The 19,571-nt window shown below is 48.1% G+C and overlaps 4 protein-coding genes across 4 annotated transcripts; all 4 read right to left on the bottom strand.

Moving 5' to 3' along the window:
* Nucleotides 1–434: 434 nt before the first annotated feature.
* N7483_003907 (mRNA-binding protein RRP12) lies at nucleotides 435–4,534 on the bottom strand (the record flags this gene model as incomplete). Its single annotated transcript, XM_057087344.1, has 4 exons — nucleotides 435–2,429; nucleotides 2,495–3,361; nucleotides 3,405–4,403; nucleotides 4,472–4,534. Coding segments are annotated over 4 exons (3,924 nt in total), but the record flags the coding sequence as incomplete, so codon positions are not given.
* A 666-nt stretch (nucleotides 4,535–5,200) lies between these two features.
* Nucleotides 5,201–5,963, bottom strand: N7483_003908 (U6 snRNA-associated Sm-like protein LSm1; the record flags this gene model as incomplete). The annotated part of the gene is made up of 4 exons (XM_057087345.1): nucleotides 5,201–5,374; nucleotides 5,451–5,566; nucleotides 5,637–5,705; nucleotides 5,774–5,963. The coding sequence occupies 4 exons, from the start codon at nucleotides 5,961–5,963 to the stop codon at nucleotides 5,201–5,203; spliced, it is 549 nt and encodes a 182-aa protein (XP_056947174.1).
* Nucleotides 5,964–6,621: 658 nt separating this feature from the next.
* On the bottom strand, nucleotides 6,622–7,818 carry N7483_003909 (uncharacterized protein; the record flags this gene model as incomplete). The annotated part of the gene is made up of 1 exon (XM_057087346.1): nucleotides 6,622–7,818. One exon carries the CDS (start codon nucleotides 7,816–7,818, stop codon nucleotides 6,622–6,624), a length of 1,197 nt encoding a protein of 398 aa, XP_056947175.1.
* Nucleotides 7,819–9,846: 2,028 nt separating this feature from the next.
* Nucleotides 9,847–11,067, bottom strand: N7483_003910 (C2H2-type zinc finger protein; the record flags this gene model as incomplete). The annotated part of the gene is made up of 1 exon (XM_057087347.1): nucleotides 9,847–11,067. One exon carries the CDS (start codon nucleotides 11,065–11,067, stop codon nucleotides 9,847–9,849), a length of 1,221 nt encoding a protein of 406 aa, XP_056947176.1.
* Between the last annotated feature and the right edge of the window lie 8,504 nt (nucleotides 11,068–19,571).

Below are 19,571 nucleotides of genomic sequence, written 5' to 3' on the forward strand. Positions count from 1 at the left end.
CAAGTTTCAGACAGAATCTCACCCTTGTCTGTCCAACTTCGAGTTGATACTATCGGCGAGGAGCCCGCGAGTTCGATACTTTGCATACGTTTTATCTTGATATTTTAGTAGATGCCTTAAATTGACATGCCTTGACACTTTCCAGTAAATGCTCACTGCTACTAGTGGTACTACTCAGATAGAACATCCATAAGAATCAATATTGAATTTCTATGTGCAATGTCCCAACTTTTTGCTCGTATCCAAATCATAAGAAACAAAGGAATAAATGAAAAATGAGTAAATCAAACCTGAGTCAACAAAAACACCCCCCATAAACGGAATCGGAATCGCCATCGAGGGGTATTATGAAATGTCTTCGTAAAAACCACTTAAAATAACTGGAACTTGAACCTCGAAACTGGTTCAATGTTCCTTTTCAACCACAATTTACCATCTTCCACGACCACCACCCCGTCCACCTCGACCTCCATCTCGATCACCACCACGGCCACCACCGCGACCACCGCCGCCTCGGAAACCACCTCCTCGGCCTCCATCTCGATCACCACCGCGACCACTACCTCGACCACCGCCGCCTCGGAAACCACCCCCCCTCGGCCTCCATCTCGACCACCACCTCGGCCACCACCGCCGCGGAAACCACCGCCACGAGGTCCGCCACGACCACCACCAGGAGAGCGGAACTTCTCGATACGTCCAGCACCAGATGCACCATGTGTCTTGGGGGCGCCGAGACCACGACGACCAGATTGCGGGCCCTTATTACGCATATCCTGGTTCAAAGCAGCCTCTTCGTCATCATCAAGATCCATGGCATCTCCACCTCTCTTCGCTTGTCCCATCTTAACCTTACCCTTCTGGCCGCGGCGGACAGCATCAGGTCCACTAACAGCAGCAAGGTAAGCGTTAACACCACCTGAGGAACCAGCACCAGACATCTCAACATCATCAGAAGCAGCAGCGGCAGCATCATCACCGAGAATGAGCTTGCCGTCAGCATCGTACTTAGCAGCGTGCTTCCTCTTTGAGCCGGGACCGGTATTCAAGAAGCGCAGACTAGGCTTTGTGGTAGAGATATTGGCAAGAGCATCAGGAGCAAGCAGATCCAGAGGGTTATCTTCTGGGGAAGTCTCGCGAATGTACTGGTTGCCCTGTTGAGACTTGTTCTTCTTACCGGCACGACCCTTAATGCGAGTGGTGCCTGCCTCGTCGACATCGATCTCAGATGCATCGTCATCGTCTGAGTCGGAGTCATCTGAATCAGAGCCGTAGACAGCCTTGTCGAAGGCGTTGTTGGGTTGCTGATCCTTAGGCTTGTCATCGTCATCTTCATCATCAGAGCCGGCGGCACCCTCCTTCTTCTTGCGCTTGTTGCGCTCACGCTGCTTGCGGATGTTCACAACCAGCTTACGGTCTGATTCACCTACAAGGCTCTCCATGAGAGGAGCGCCGACGCGGCGGACAAGACGGTCAATGATACCCTTGACCTTGCTGCGGAGACGACCCTTGTGCTCCTTGTTCCAAGCCATGAGGTTGGGAACAAGGGTTTGGAGACGAGGACGCAGAGCGTCATCGGGGAGAACGACAACGGCAACCTTGACAAAGCCGAGAACAGAGCGGACAATCTCGCGGTTGTTGCTTGTGAGGAAAAGCTCAACGGTCTGAACAAGGTCTGTAACGACCTCGGGGCGAAGCTTAGTGTGGAAATCGAAAAAGAGGCGGGACAGGGCAGTGACTGAGGCGGCAACCATGTGAGGGGAGGAGCCAGCGAGACCAGCAGAGACCATAGTGAAGAACTCTTCGATGGTAGCGGGGGCATCGGGAGAGTCGTCGGGCATGTGTGAAACTAAGGAGTTGCGGATCACTGTGCCGGCAGGGTTGCGCTCGTCGTCAGTAGCACGGCGAGAAAGGTGGATAAGAAGGTCAAAGGCCGCTGTGCGAGCCTTCTCGTTGCTCTCCTTGCAGCCCAGGACAACCTCGGACATGATAGCGGGAATGAAGTGCAGGTCAGAGGTGGGGAGGTGGGTGATCAACTCGTGGATAGCGAGCATACGGTCACGTCGGCCAGAGGCAGGGGTCTTGTCAGTGGTGGCAAGCATCAGAGCCTGTAATTCACTGCTGCGCTCCTGAAGAGCAGCACTGCCAGTCTCGGTTGAGGCAAGTCGGGGAATCAACTTGTAGGCCTTCTTGATAAGCTGCTGGTCTGGATTGGGGGAAGATCCGTTCAGGATAGCGGCGGCCATAGCAAAGAGTCCGGAGAAGCTGGAACGTGGCAAGTAAATAGACATGGCGATGACCAGATCGATCAGGGTGTGCGAGGTAGGTGGCATCTTGTTGGAAGGATCGGGCTTGACAGGGTTGTTCTGCTCCATAGCCAAAGATTCCTCGAGCATAGTTGTGACACGAGTGAAAGTCTCATTGAGTTCCTAATAAGTCGATTAGTATTTATTTCAAATAATTGTAACTTTTCAAGATAGGAACTCAAACATACACTTTCAGGGGTAATGCTCAAGTAGGCGTTAATGCACTGCAAGATGTATCCGCGGTGGTGTGGAAGGGTCTGGCTGTAAACGTTGAACAGCACAGCCAGCAAGTTGCTTGCAAAGCCAGCCAAGTAGGCAATGTTCTTAGCGGCAGCGGCCTTGGTGATACGGCGCTGCAGGATCAAGTCATCTTCCTCGGACTCGACAGACAGAATGGCCTGGTTCGACTCAACTAGGTTCTGCAGAGCGCGACAGATCTCGACACGCAGTTCAGTCTGCTTGTAGAGGACGTTGGAAAGCAGCTCAGCGAAGCTCTGGTCAAATGACTCAGTCACGTCGAGTGGCAGCTCGCAGTATCCGGGCAGGATACCCCAAGTCTGCTGAACCAGAGTCTCGAAAATCTTGGCCTCGACGTGCTTCTCAGCGGACTGGAAGTCAGTCATCTTCTGGTACAGAGCCTCACTAAGCGGCACAAACTCAGAGCGGAAGTGAGCCAAGTTTGTGTTAGTCACGTTGTCACGGAGAATGGGCAGCATCCAAACGCGACCGGGTTGACCATTCTGCTGTTGAATGATGTTCAATGGCAGAATCTCCAAAACGGCAGCAGGGCCCATGGCTTCAATAGCACTGCCAAGGACGGCATCAGCCTCCTTCTTGCCGTGGAAGGACTCGTTGGTGCGCAGTTCACCAACGGTCGACACAATGTTGTCAAGGAATGGGCTGGACCGCCACTTGTAGCAGTCGAACATGGCCGAGCAGACATTGAAAACCTCCATCCAAGCTGCCTGGTACTTCACAGACAGCAGATCGGAGGCAGCGCGAGCCAGCTTCTCCATGGTCTTCTCATCATAGACTGAGGGATCAATAATCACACTCTTAGGAATACAGTTGTGCAAGAAAGAGATCAGACACTCTGACGCCGACACGCGAATGTTGTGCGAAGGAGAAGCCAGGAATCCAGCGATCATCTGGAAAAGCTCTGGGAGCTTCTCGAATGTGTCCTCGGGGGGAGATCTGAGAAGAGACATCATAACCGCGCGACATGACAGCAATCCAAGGAGGCAGGAGCTGCGAGTCATTCTGAGCGGGCTTGAGTTCAGAGATCGCATCCAACAGACGAGGCAACTTCGAAGAGGAGAACTCATCGGCCATTCCCTCGAAGATAACCTCGAATACCTCGAACGCACCCATGGTAATATACTCGTTAGTGGAGCGAGAAGCGTTCATCAGAAGCTCACACAGCGCCTCGATCTTCTTGCTGGGCCATCCACCAGAGGCTGTAGCAATAGTCTTAACCAACTGCAAAGAGTGGATAATCAAAGGCTCGTGGCTCTCTCGGTGGGGGTCATTACGGCCCTTCTTCTGCTTGGAGGCAGCACGGATGCTATCTCCAAGAGTCTTCATCGCAGACTCGGCGCACATATCAGCGGCCGGGTGGTCCAGCGAGGGACTAGGAGGAGGGGCCTTAATGACCTTAATCAAAGCCTCCTGCGCGCGCTTGCGCACCTTAGGACGGTGGTCAACTGAGAGACTCAGCAGACCAGCCGTCGCGCGGCGCGGGCCAACTGCGGTGTGTGGGAGGTTCCAAGCGGGAGCATCTTGGGCAATCAGCAATGACTCGAGACAGCCAATGGAGGGTCGGAGGAGAGGAGCTTCGACCTCAGGGAGCGACAGAGCAGGAGCGAGGCTGGTGAGGATCTGTGAGAATTTTGAACGGAGGATTGGTTCGGGAACAAAGGCGGTGGTAATATCGAGCAGGTAGACGACAGAAGTTGCCAGATCCTTGTTCACGATTCCTTGCTCGGCGGACAAGGACTGGGAAAGTAGGGCAAGGAGGGCGGCAAAGTAAGCAGTCGCTGAAAAATCTGCTTTTTGATCACGAAGAGTATCCTCCACTGCAGAAAGCACCACCGCAGTCTTCAAAGGCGTATCAGTATTAGTTTTTGGATCAGTCGAAATGCGGAGATCGCGGGAGAAAGACTTACGTGGTGCTGATTCTGCAGCTTGGGAGACTTAATCTTCTCGAGCTTCTCCGCCAAAGTCGCCATGCTGACAGTGGACGACAAATCGAGAAAAAGCGTGCGGGGGAGACTTGTTCTGGCGGTGATGGAGAAAAATCGTTGAAAAAAAAAGGTACAGCGAGTCTTGGCACGGTTATCGATAAGGATCTATGAATCACCCATATATTTGCCATACAAAGAATAATCACATTTTTGAATTTCAATTATGATAAATAATTTATAGCATTGCTGGATTTAAACGTGAAATCATCCTATTTTGAACTATTTCATCGTAGATCAAAATTTTGACCTTAGATTGAAACACAATGGGAACTCCCTCTGCACCATCCATGATCATGATCCCCGTAACTAAGTCGTTAAAACTGCAAAGCAACCAATGACATATCTGCTTAAATGAGGTAATAGAAGAATAATGGAATTGCAACATATCATAAGATGCAAGTCCCAGGTACATGGCCATATCAATGGCTGCTTAGTACCCTAGGCCTAAACGAAAAAGCCCGAAGCGCAAGGTAAAACATGTTGCGCTCAATGCCCTCATACGCCACTTTATTGTACAAGCCCACAGAAGGGAGCCCACCGAATCCAGCACTGGGGCAAAAATGATAGTTTGGCGATAGCTAACCAATTGCGCCCGGGGGAGTTGGAGAGGAGGATATCGGCCCAGTAAGGGAACCCGCAAGCCAGATATTTCTAAAAGAGAATCTCGCCGCTGTGCTCTGGTTCGAATCCCAGGGCAGACAGTTCTTTGTGTCGCTTCTTATCGCTGTTCTTGCGCTGGGCATCCTCCTTCTTCTTGAGCTCAAACACTTCCTCGAATGATGCCTGTCGTACGGAAGAGGGGATATCATCTTCACGGTCGAGATCCTGTAATAAAGTTAGTCCCTATTTCGCCCTGGTCCAAGTATTTCCCATGGTAGTCAATGGAGGTCATAGCACATACCACTTCACCCAACAGGAGCACATTCTCGCCACGCACGAGGAAGATCCCACGCGGGACATCAGCGTAGAGGCTTCCGGCGTAAATTCGTTCGACAGTATCTTGGAGAACAAGGTTCGCTGTAAAAAGTGCGAGCGTAAGCAGAGTGTAGGGAAAGGTGTTAAGTTGCCGTAGACACGATATCCATACCGAATTGATCCCAGCTTCGCAATACACCGATCAATTTCCTGCCATCGCGTAATACAAGCACTAGCTTCTCTAAAGTAGAGAAGGCGACATGGTTAACAAATGGGTTCATCTTGCATTCGGACTCCCTCTCAACGTACTATCTGTCAGATCCAGTAGTTGCGCGGCGGTAGTGAACATCTGCGGGGGGAGCTGTGGAGGGCCCGATGTGGGCATTTGACCGGCTGGGCCGAGGGCATTCTGTTGCTGAACCTGTTGCTGCTGTTGAGGATTGCGCTGCTGCTGCTGCTGCGCATTGGCAGGGTTGTCATTTAGAGATAACCGCTCCATGTTGGCAGTGGGTTGGGTAGGATGGTGGGGTTTGCGAGAATGTCGGAAATAATGTGCGGTTGATGGTAACCGAGAAATAAATAGAGGTCGGGTCGGTTTTCTCTCAAGGCGATAAAGGCGGAAAAGGTATTCTCGTCAGTAAGAGAATGTATCTGTTGACCTTAGTGAGTAGCTCAGGTTACGACCTTGGTGAAGTTCTCCAGGCCCCGATGCGGGCACCGACATGTTTGCCTTGTTTGCTTAGCGATTGCCGTAGAAGTGATCTATAAGATCCCGCTCACCTTCTTTTCGCTGATCTACTCCACATTTCTTCTCTGATCTAATGTGGTCATTATTCTGAATTTACAGGATACTTATAGGGTAATCTCTCCAAATTCTAGTGAGATTCAACCTAAGCAATATCATCACCTACATGGCTACCACTCCCAGACTATTAGTCTGACAACTAAAACATTTGAATGATACAAAACAGGCTATGCATGAAGATTCACATAAGGATCCCAAAGATTATGCGAGAAATGAAGCAGAAGATAAAGCAAAGGGGATATTCGCAAAAAGTCCAAATCACAATTTTTGCTCGAGGCGGAGATAGTTGAAGACCCACGCTTGAAATCAACCCAATTTTTTCGACAAAGATGAGACAAAAGCAGAGCTCAGCTCAAACAACACTAAGCCCTCTTGTAGTTCCTCTCATTCTCTCCTCTCGTCTCCGACTATACGGTGCACAATATGGCTCATCAGAGGATCCAATACTAGCACGCACGCCATCCTGCGAGCGATGATATGCTGGACTCGAGGGTGCAGGTGCAAGCTGCATAGCCTTGAATTGAGCATCGGAGATAATGCGCCTACTATACAGGTAGCGCATGAGCTCAAAATCCGGTCGACTGCCCGCTAATGTCTCTCCAGTTTCGTAATGGGCCGTGGCAACATGGTTTAGCATACGAATCCAGGCGGGTTGTGACAGTTGAACATCTTCTCTCTCCTCATCCTGGGAAGACAGAACTATCGAGGGTATTGAATCCTCAAGAACCTGAGCTGGGGATTTCTGATCATCATTTCCATCAACACTGTCACCCGTGCTGTCGTTGCGATCTGATATTGACAGAGATGACAACATTATCGACTCATCATCACCCTCATCAACAAATTCCTCCGGGCACAGAGGACACCTCGCCATCCGTGGCGGTAAATGTGTCCTGAAATGACTCAGTACATGCGTTTTCCAATGCGTGACATCATCAAATGACTCGTGGCAGTCCAGCATATGAAACAAGCATGTATAAAGCCTATCATCCGTGCCCATCGGTCGCTCTCCATGATCCGTCATATTCATCGACGCCGCCGACACTACCGCCGATGCAGCATTTGCACTCCACGACGATGAAGAAGCGCGCGACGAGCGATGCAACACGGCCCCATTTGCACTTCCATTAACACTACCAGATCCAGTCCTACTTCTATTCCTATCAACAGGAACAGAAGTAGTAGAGAAAGAAGTAGAAACAGACATGACAGGAACTACGGAGGCCAAAGCACTCTCATCACGCTGTCTCAGCTCAACGCCATCACCCTGAAAGACTGAGCTAGCGCGTACATCGAACGAAAGTCCCAAACCCAGACCAGTGGACTCAGTCTCCACCGAAGTGATCGACGGAGACGAAGACTCCCCGCTAGATAGACCCGGCGGGGCAGGTGAAGAGGAGCGCATACCACGGACGATCGTCACCTCGCTTTGCTTTTTGCGGTGGTTACGGTTACGGGTACGATCTCGGGTATTAACATGAATATGACGAGTAGAAACCGAGTCGTGCGAGGTTGAGTTCGAGGCCGGGGAAATAAGCCGATCCGTCATCTGTTCAAGATGAGGGGGTGGGAAAGATAACGCCCCAACGGAAGAAATATTGGAGACTAAGGTGGGGATGAAAATGATAGCACGATGCAATATGCACGATGTGATGTGATGCAGATGCAGATGCAGATGCGAAATAATATAGGGAAAATGGTGGAAATTGCCAGTTGCTTTTTTTTTCCCGAAATGGTTCTGAAAGGGGAAAAGAAAAGACGCAAGAAGACGTTTCGAGTTATGCGATCAATTTCGTCAGCACGGTTTTTCGGACGATCCGATGAACTTGGGACTGGGCAGAGTCCACTTGGTACTCTGAACTAGCACAGCAACTGTGCTGGTACTATGCTGGTGCTCGTGCTCGTGCTCAGAGAACGCTCCGACCTGCTCCGCACTACCTACAGCGCGGGGGAAATAAATCAAACGGCACGGGGGGAAATCTGGGATCGCGTCAGACGAGTCCAGACTTTGCTTTGTCCCCTTAGTATCTGGGATCGAGATAGAGTACATGGTACATCTTATCTTACAGATGAAGGGGACAAGCCAAAAGGTTGTTTTTTTGTTGTTTCCTTGTGATGAACATTAAGGAAGTATACATACCCACTGACGCCCACCTGCAACCAATGTACTATAAAGCCGAACCGTCTTTTAGTGCAGCTTGAAAATTAACCGTTGGCAATGATCTTCTCCCTAGCTGGAAAAGACGAGGACCCTAACTTCCCGTCAGTATGCACGACACAAACAACTAATGTAGGTGCCGACGTGGGCCGGACGGGAAGTCCTGCACAAAGGAATGTACCTGGAGATGGTGGGCCGATGTGGTACCTTTGAGAACCTTGTACAGACCAGATTGGTAACTGTAGCGAGGTTGGGTTATAGATGTGACTTACACTGAGTAAGTAGTACTCTGTAACTAGGGTCCAAATTCGGGATAGCTGGAGACAGATTCACTGGCAGAAAAGAAAGGGCTAGATCGGTCTAGTCAGTCGAGTCACCTCATAATGATACTAAGTATCCAGTACAGATGCATGTGTACCGGTACAGACGCTTGATTTGATTGATTGATAGAATAGGGGTATGTGCGTAAGTGGGATATGTACCTACTGTAGATCAGTTCTTACGAGAATGGTTCGATCTAGATCACTCAGACATGATATCTAACTGAAAAACAAGACTTCGGTTGAGAGATTCGGATTTGAATGACATAGATGTCAATAACCAGCAATGCTGGACATCAGTATGTAAACTGGAGAGATTAATAGTAACGCACTAAGAAGTATCGTGTGGAATTTTCTGAATTCTTTCACGCTAAGCATTGGAGGGGGAGCGGGGGCGTCCGGGGCTAATGTTTGGGCTCTGCAGTAGTAGATTGAGTGGATTTAATTGCAGCTGAAGAAGGTATGAATAGTTTAAGCTTAGGCCTCTAGTATGCATATAGGTATAATAGATTGAATTAAATAATTAAGTGCTATACTTCTATTGAAACATTCTCATGCGCATGTGTGGTATGCGGGATATGCCAGTGGGTTGTGGAAAGGCAAGTTGGAGGGGTAATTACTGAGTGATTTATTAACTGATGTCGCAATTTCCGATAGCCTTTTGCTCCATAGTTAGGTACCTAAGTATGCTGACTAGTATGATGCTGGTGTTTACTGATATCTGAACATTGAAGTAATAGTAGAATAAATCTTTGATTTCCTGCAGAGCAGGTAGCAAATTAATAGTAAAGAACAGGGTGAAAGTAAATGAGACCACAGGCCTCAGAGAGGAGAAGATAAAGTGGAGATAAAAGAAATTTTGGAAGAAATAAAACAGCCACAGAGTCCCATCCATCTATATTCGGTTCGACGCCTCAGAATAAGAAAAAAAAAGCATAACCCCGACACCTTTGATGCCCGCATAACATAAGAGAAAAAAAAAGGAATGAGAAAATAAAAAATGCACAAGTCTATTCGTTTCGTGGCGCACGTAACACAAATTGCAGGCCGTAAAAATGGAGAAGCAAAATTTTGGTAGCCTTAATAGCGGTCTGCCAAATCACCACCAGCAACGGAGTTGTTGGAGGAGTTCATAAGAGGAAAACCCGGTGGCCGGGTTTAACATATCCTGAACAGCAACTTTGGGGACCTGAGGAACCGGCAGTTTGCGCTGGGTTCCATCCGGTTTGGACATAATGTCGGTGATACTCGGGCCCATATGGCCCTGAACGGGACTGTAATAATTCGGACCCTCCGGCTGCGGCTCCATGGGGGCCAAAGCTGGGGTGTGCTGAAGAGAGAGGTGGCGAATTGAAGGCAGATGCAACTCATTAGCTCCCAACGGACGCAGACGAGGTGAGTGAGCGGGTGTTGCCAGAGGAGTGTGATCGGGAGTAGGAGAAAGAGAATCGTGCGAAAATGTAGGAGAAGATGGAGCGGTAGAGTTAGGAGAGTTGGGGCGGGAGCGCTTGACGCGATGTTGGCCGTAAGCATCATCATCTTCGGTGGAATGCGAACGGGTCATGTTCTGAGAGATAGCATAGGCGGAAAGAGAAGGCAAGCCACGACTGCTCTGATGACGGGAGCCGTACATGTGGTGACGCGATCCGTGGTATCCCATGTGGTCATCTCTTTCGACCTGAGAAGCCGCAGTTGCGAGCAAGTTGATGTCCATCCCTGAAGAAGCACGCTCCGTCGTTCGCGAGTAGGGGCCCAGGTTGGAACGCATGTGGTTGGCGTAGTTGGAGAAAGAGTGAGGAGGAGACACATCTGGAGAACCCACTTGCGAAACCGGCGCAGAGCGAGTAATGGGCTTGCTGGGAGGAGGCATCATGTTGGCGGCGTTGACCATGGAGACATCCTGGTTAGCGGCCGCCGAAGCAGCAGCTGCCAGGTGCTGGGCCTTGTTGCTGCGCCGAGAGTTGGGGTTGTTGTGAATACGCGAATGACGAGTCAATTCATCGGAACGGCTGAATCGCTTAGTGCAGCCAGGGAACTGGCAGGCGTGAGGCTTCTCTCCGGTGTGGGTGCGAATGTGACGAGTCTGGTGCTCCAGGCGGTGGAAGGCACGATCGCAAAGCGGGCACTTATACGGACGCGGCAAATCCTGGCGCACTTCCTCGGTGGGTGGACGCGAACCCTTGATCAATGGTGGGAGAAGGCTGACTGAAGAGGCCATTGTGGAATCCGATTCAGAGTGTTGTTGAATTTGGATCGGGTCGGATGCTTCTTGCGGATTCAGTAGATTGGAGAAACCTACCGACGAAGCTGGGGGTGGCATGTGAAACTCCTGTCGAGGAATTGAGGGAAGAAGACAGTTTTAAAGAGTCGAGTGACGAAAGCCGAGGTGAAATGATTTATCACCACAGGGGGGGGAAGTCAGAACTAGAAATGGTCTGATCTGCACCCGAGTAGAGACAATGAGAGTCGATCCGGGATAGGATGATCGAAGTATAAAAACCCTTTTTTTTTAATTTATGGGCTTTTATGGTCTTGGATATCCTGGAAGAATTGAGGATAGACGAATGAGGGATGATGTGAAGAATGCGAGGGGGAAAAAAGGGGAGAATCTGGAGACGACGATCTGGGGAGTAGGTAGATAATAAAAGGGAAAGGGAAGGGGGGGGCAGAATTAGAGGAATGGAGGGGAAAAATGAGGAAGGGAGAAATCGGGGAGAAGGGGTCGGGATCGGATTGGGAAGTGAAAAAAAAAAATCGAGGAAAAAAAGAGGAAAAAAATTTAAATAGAAAAAAAAATAAAAATTGGAATAAAATAATTAGAATAAAAATTGGAAAAAAAAAATTGGAAAAAAAGTGACCCAAAAAAGAAAAATCGAAAAAGAGAAAAAGACTTATCGGATACAAGGTTAGATATGTGGGGGAAAAGAAAAGCCCTGGAGAGAATGGGGGATTAATTCATTTTCCGCCTAATGGGGCAAATCTATATACTCATAAAAATCTCATTAATTTCTTCTTATCACACGTATATAATTAAGATAAAATAGAATAGTTGACTCTGTACTCTTTATACAAGATAACAATAACTCATTAACTTATTAGTCGTACAATAACTGAATCTGTGAGCCCTACGTACCTCCAAAAGTGGAGTCCGGGCGACTCCCGACCTGATTACCTCATCTGAAGAACCCCGTGTGGCGTGACTTTGGAGGTGCGTGGCCCGTATAGCCAACAGATACTCTTCCGGCTATCGCGCGTCTGGAGAAAGATGGCCCTTCCAAAAATGGGGCCTTATCTTACACCCCCCAGGGTTACCTGCAACCCAGCATTTCTCAGATTAACTATCATGATTGGTGATGTGACAAGCTGATGATGGCATGAGCCCAGTGGCAATTTACGGCATGGATCCTCGGGGTATCGGGAAGAACAGTCTAGACTTCATTCTATCTCTATGAACAAGATGATCGTTTAGGTTTAAGACAAATGTACAGAGCACATGTAGAAGAATAAAAACGAGAACGAAAAAAAAAGTAAATATGGGGTCAATCCTGGGGTTGGATGAAATCTCCCTCTTTAGTGACGCTAGATAGGATCATCGATGATGTCGACACATGATACATGATTCGAGCATGATTTAGTCATGCGAATGGAGAGGTCATACTTTAGCATTGCAAAAAAAAAAAGAACGAAAACAATCCGGGTTGTCTTTTTTTGAGAACCACTTTATTATTTAGCATTATTTAGGGACCCTCTTCATTCCTGGGTTACGCAAATCATGTTCACTGATAAGACCGGATGAAATGCCCCGGATTCCATAAACCCGGGGGTGGTTGAGGGTTTGGGGAAAAAAGAGATACAGAATCTTCCATGGTCCGTGGCCTTAAGGGTATATACTCAGGAGAAATCATAATTATTATAAAAATATGAAAAAAGAAAAATAACTAAATCAATAACAGGGCTTGGAAATAAAACAACTGATAGGCGCAGATCGTCCAATAATTGACCAAGATGCACCATGCAGCCGCAAAGCCGCAACTCCCACCGGACCAGATTCAAATTCCCGTCAGCCCTTGCACAGTTCTCTGTATACCAGTCATCACCGTCATCTACCCTTCCTGCATGATTTTTTGCCTTCCAAGAAATTCTCCCGGGGTACACAGCCCACGCCCACATAAACCGGCTTACTCCAGACTGGAGTCGGAAATTGGGGCTGTGGAGGTAAAAGGTGGAGGAGTAGTACGCACCCCAGAGGTGTGTGTTATTCCCCCAATAACATAAAAAGCAAAATAAAAATAAAAATAAATTCCAATTTTTTACACTCCGGAACACTTAGCTGTGGCACAGGTTCATGATAACCGGAGATTCCCCAACTTGGATGTTTTAGCGATCAACGGAGTCTACCCGGGGTGGAGCTCATAGTACTGCGAAATTGATAACCGCCCCAAGGTCCACGATCGCGCCACGGGATAAAGAAAGATACGCCCGCTCGGCACCCGTTCTTACCCTGCTTTCCCCTTTACCCATGTGATGAGTATCGTGAATATGGTTGGATCGATGATCTATAAACTGCTCAATGTAAATAAGGAATTTTTTATTACTACTCCATACTACTCCATAGCTACCTACTAGGCACCCATGTGCACATTTTAATTCAGTCCCCAGAATATGGATGGTTCTCTTCAATGTTCTAATCTTATTTGTTTCCTACGAATGATAAGAAATAGTACAAGCACGACTCGTCACTCGAACCCCCTGTTCATCCAGGGCGGTGGGAGACCTGCAGCCGTGGCACCAGGGGGAAACCTTTAGTGGCAGATCTTAAGCATGAAATTGCGACGGGCGGGTCAAGAATGCTGCAATCGCCCAGCTAGGTAAATTAATTTTTTTTATTTAATTCCTTTTTTTTTTATTCGGGCGATACGCCATGCTACAGTATGCTAATCAGAGAACGGAGTATACTCCATGAATACTTTTATTAATGAATTCGAATTCGGCACCAGAAATTCCCCCGACACTCCGCAGATTATTCATTTTCCAGAATAATGATTAATCATTGGATGATTTCACTGGGGAACCCTTACCTCTCCCCAGACTTTCCTATATCCGACCATAGATAGGATAGGATAGGATAAAAGAGCGAAGTGGACATATTTCCGTCGGAATACTTCCCTCGTTACGAGTACGTAGGTCTGAAGCCGGCTCAAATGCCGACGGGTATTTAGTATAATCAACTTTTGGGGCCAAGACAACCTTGGAAGAAAGAGCATAGTCAGAACTACTAGTAGCCCCAAACATGAACCAAACTTGAACTGCATAATGGAGAATCATGTGTCAACCCGCTCCACGGCGGAAAACCCACTCACCGAATGCGGTACAATATGCCACACTGCACGGCGAAAAGTGGGTTACCAGCTCTCCACGGGGAATGGCACCATCGCTCTGGAGAAACTCCGGATTCGGCGCCCCGATCTGCAGGGGAGGGAAGTTTGGTGGTATCGCACTTGAATGATTTTCCAAGCCAGGCACGGAGATACATCTCCCGGGGCGAGGTAGAGAATTACCCGCATTTTGCCGATGACGCCCTGAAGCCCGGGGCAGTGTGGCTTCTAGCTACCTTCAGGCCCTGGGGCTGCCAGGTGGCCCGGGTGGCTCGGTTCACGTTTGACCTGTAAGCTGTACAGAACCGCCATGAAACACGGGGTGCAGTTGTGGGCTTGTTTCAGCTGACGACATCTGTGCTAAATGTTTTTACCGCAACTAGTGGTGCTATCTATACATCACTAGTCGTGTCTAGTTCGCACTGAGTGTTCCATAGAGGGGATCTGGTATACAGGTACCACTCTTATTGGGGGGAATATAATTTACGATTGCCAGTGGTCTGGGACCACTCCAATGCACTGATTTGCAGGGTCGGAAGTTGACTTCCGTAAGCTTCAGATATCCATTCATATCTCGCCAGGTTAGTGGTTACCTATCTCCCATTGTGGGATTGCAGAAATTTCTTGCTCCAAAATTATCATTTTTTTCGAGTTTTTCCCGTTGGATCCAATTATCCCCGCGATCGTGATCGACATCGCTACCCACATACTATAGACAGTAATGCGTGGGGGGAACGAACCAAGAACACGGTATAGTAGACACCGAGATTAGGCAAGCTCGCCGATGATTAACCACAAATTTCTTGGGGGTTAGCGGTCAAGCCCAAATCCCCACAGTGAAATTTTTTTTCGAAGGCTGCACAGAAAGGGTGCTTCAGAACTGAGACGATCGTCAAAGTTTGGAGGATGTACCCGGTGATCGTCGCCTCCCAACTTCTCAGACCTACCCCGCAATCTTCAAGGACATTCCAAGATCGGCCGAGGAGGCCTAAAACGGAAGCATGAGGGACACTCAAAAAGAGTGAAAATTCGATTCAATGACAAACAGCTAGACACTTTACAGGGATAGTGATCGTCATGGTGGACTCGAAGGTTGTTGTGGCCGCGATAAGGTGATCGGCTTTTTCTCCACGTCCGACATCGCTGATGTGCACTTGTCATTTGCGCATCACAGAGATAATTTGCGGGTGATGTTCCCCACAGTCCTTCTTATCACGCCATTTTGGGAAAAAAAATCTGAAAGTTGGGGCCTCCATATTTCTGATGGCGTGGTCGATTGCGGACTGGAGCCATACCGGGGTTGCTTGATAAAGCCGGGCGCTAAGAACGGTTAGATGACGAAATACAAGGAATTCAACCTTAAAAGGCAAGTCTATACAGAAAAAGCAAAAAAAAAAATTGGATGAAAGCTAAATCAACTCAAATATACGATGATAAGAGCCCTGGAGGTTGGAGCGCTCAAATAAAGAAAAGAAAAGAGAAGTGATCATGCAAATCATCTCCCTCATAACACTATACCTCCTGTATTAGGAAAGAGCCGGTTCTCCGTTATTATGATTTCAACTTTATATGGACGAATCCAACGTCTGTTTAGATGTTGCAATCTCTCACTCTGCCGTTTTCCCCGAACAACTCATCCATCCAAGGTTTTCTTTTAGTCACGAGCTTCTATCCCGTTATCGAATTGTTATTTCATGCCGCACCTACCTCTAGCAGGATTCAAGACCAGGACAAGGAAGGTCAGGAAAGACTGCAACCTGAACTGGGGGCGGACAAGGAGCCCTACACCTCGCGTACAGGGAACCAAAGAGATTAACCAAGTTTCCTGAAATTGTTCTGGACACATCACCCATAAGCAACCCAACCATCCAGTCCTCCAATCCCTTGAAGGATATACCCCTTACGGAGAGAACGTCAGCCATGACGTGCTCGCACCTCAGCAACATCAAATCCAAGAGCAGAATCAATAAAGAAAAGATGAGGAAAAAAAATAAAATAAAAAAGCGAAATGAGACGAAACGAAACGAAACGGCACGACACAAAGCTAACCTAAACAAAGCTGAATCAACCAAGGGGAGGGTAAAAGCGAGACCGAACCCCAAACTGACGTGGGACAGGGTTAGGGTGTCAGGGGATTGGATTCGTTGCGCTCCGTTTCCAATCGTGCTGCCTGGGCGTTGCGCTGAAACCTCACCAAGCGAACGCCACGGGGGGGCGCAGGCATACACGAACCGGATACAAGCCCTGTGTGTGATTGAGGATCAAAATAATAATAATCCGAATCCAATCAAACAAAAAAAAAGCAAACCACCGGGGCTTGAGTCATGGTGTAAAAAGAAGTTATTGCTAATTGTTATCTGTCAATTGTTAGACCCCTTTTGCTGCATTCGGATCCCACGTATCATTTGATCTTAGAAAGGGTGACATTTGGCGCGCTTGGCTTTGATTGCGGGGAGGAAAAATCCGGGGTATAGGTTTGGTTCATACGGAGTACTGGATAGATAGTAACGCCGATAATGATTATTATTAATGGAATTACCATTTTCATTCTTTTTATTATTTGAAATTCTATTTTTCATTATTTTCTATTTCATTTTGGATCCAACTCTAGAGAAATTACCTACTATGAGAAAAAGTCCCCGGTGTGACCCCAAATCCTTACCTAATGTACATTCGAACTGGGGTAATAGTAACACATCCAAACTTCTCTACTGCCACGCACAACGCCAAGACGATCCACGATCCACAGCTTCTGGAATAGACAACTGACCCAATGAACAACGCAATCTCACATCACGCTGATATCACCGACCCCATGCGGGGCCGACCTGCCGGAGTCCGATTGCTCATATTACAGGTCCGGGGACGCAATGCAAGATAACGAATTACTTTGAGCTATCGAGTAATTTGATCTATAGTCAACTGGTATACGTGTTACGTGTTACTTGGGGATAGACATTACTCCGTACTTCGTTCAGTAAGGGAAAATAGGGAAGTGGACTTGTACTCCGTAACCCCACCACCGTGTCCAGTTCTCGGTGAGGGCCGAATTCAGAAATAAATAAGAGAAAGAAGAGAAATAAGAAAAATTGATTTTTCACATCCACTTGAGTGAATTATTTGTTTCGATTACCCCATATTTTCCAATTCAGTAACTTTACCCACTTTTGACAGGTTTGGGAATTCGTTGGTGGTTCTGCACTGGAAAAACGAAATGCCCCTGGCAATCCATGGCAATCCCGGAGATCGGGGATCGATCCTACCGACTCCATCCAATCCTGGTACCAGTTGGTCTTTGGACTACTTCGCTTCCCTGTACGGAGTACTCGCTTCTGGCTTATCTACCAATCCTAATGCGATACGGAGAACGGGGGTACTCCGTCCGGAGTATCCTGGGGTCAAAATACACGGAGTGCATGAAAAAAGATAATAAGCCATCATCCTTGTCGAATCTAGAAAATACTATACAAAGACCATAACTGGCCACTATCGATTTCACGTGGTTCCAACTTCATATTTTTCCCATAATTTCCCCACCAATTGCGATAGATCCACGAGCTAGCTTGATAGCTTGGGGGCGTTTCACATGCACATGTGCGGGCAAGGGCTCCAGGTATCCTAGTTTGGTGTAGTCCATGTGAAATGGGTATTTCTTATCGCGTTGACGTCTATGGGGTATCATTAAACCCCAGTTCATGTACGCTTAAACCTCGGTTCAGATCTGGTGATAGGCAAATGGTTTCTTTGCGGAGTACCGAAAAGGTGCCTGTGATATCAGGTGCGACGCTACGCGCGCTACGGAGCAACTCCTTCTCATCTACTTACTCCATACGGACATCTGGAGTAATGTACGTACCTGATCGCCATCACCTGATCTATCACAGTCGTGGAGCTCACCCCTTTCCAGATAGCCCCCGGATACACGGCTACACCGGCTACCTCGATGGAGAATCCACGCTCCGGGAAATGGGGGACGCTAAAATGTGTATCAGGCTTGGAGGTGAGGGGGGGAAAGGGAAAAAAAAGGGCCCATACAATAATCGATGACGACAGTGGGATTTTTGCATGCAAAGTTGTCCTGATATTAAAATTACTTACTTGGTAAGAAGCTTTGATCCTGATTCCAGATTGTTGGGTTAACCTGTACTCTATACATCTAGAGCTTAGCTACGGAGTACCGGGTACATTAGGTCTAGGTCGATCCTAGCTGTAGCTAGACCATCCACCTACTGCAGGTACGAAGGACGAATTGGTCCAACTACTCCGTACCTACTTTACCTACTTGTAAAATCGGGACCCAGGATCAAGACCATCAGCCCATAGGGCTGGTGTACAAAAGAGGAGTCATCGGAAGAAGTCGGGAAAGAGAATTGTGCGCAATTGTGCCATTCTCACATGGATAACATGAATTGGATTGCGGGGACTTTTTTCCCTTTTTTTCTTCTCTATTGTATGTCTAAAGGACCCACGATGATCTAGGGGGGCTTAAGTTAAGGGCAATGGGGCCTTTTCTTCCGCGTGGTGAGTCAACCTCATCCACGGGTCGGCGAGTTATAGTGGTAGATCGTATTAACAATCTCGGTCGAACTCCTTAGTCTATACTCAGTACGGATGCGTGTACATCCTTAAACAAGCAAGCGGGGACCGCCTTGCCATGTCGTTCCTTGGAAAAGAGTACGGAGTATCAGGAGAAGGATCTAAGTATGGAGATAGGAACAGAAAATTTCTGATCGGAGCAAGTACTCTACGGAGTAACAAGGAGACCAAAAAGGGGGGGCTTCGGTGAACAAAGTCCACGGGAGTTTTCCGTTGGTGGCACTTTTGTCTTGTCCTTTTTGCCGCATAACATTCAATAGGGAAAAAAACCTGGTTGGTGATTCCGTGTTGAACGGGGCCCGGCTTGAGAAACTCGGGCTGAAACTCGGCATTGACCGTGCCGACTCGGGTTCTCGTGCCTGTGCCGTTGATTCTGGTTCGAAGAGAATTTTTTCCTTCCTTTTACCCCCGTTAAACTCCAATCCTGACTAATACTATTTTCCCCAATCTCCACATCTTTTTTTTTTTTTGTATTTTTCTTTTGGGCTTTTCTCTGATCCCGGTTTTTCCGATGATTTCCCCCCGCCGAGAAACTTCCGAGGCTCGGTGTGGCGGTTATTGACATCGGCTCACTTGCTGGATTTGTATCCGAAGAGCATGGGGAAAGGTTATATTCGCTTTCTGTTTTCCCTGACAATTATTAGCGAGATTGGATGATTTTGTCCGGCAGTACTCCGTGTTGTACCCTAGTCGGCAATTGCGGCATGAGTCTACGGAATATGGAGAATACCCCACCCGGAAGAACGAAGGCTCTGTGGTCCGTTGGTCCACATCCGACTTGCGGAGGAGGTTTCAAAATGTTTCTCCTTCTCCGCATGGAGCGGTGAGGCGGTGAAGCCGAGAGAAAATTTGA

The sequence above is a fragment of the Penicillium malachiteum genome (assembly GCF_028827825.1).
Source record: "Penicillium malachiteum strain IBT 17515 chromosome Unknown utg000002l:1.0-8849297.0:1.0-8852440.0, whole genome shotgun sequence".
Classification (NCBI taxonomy): domain Eukaryota; kingdom Fungi; phylum Ascomycota; class Eurotiomycetes; order Eurotiales; family Aspergillaceae; genus Penicillium; species Penicillium malachiteum.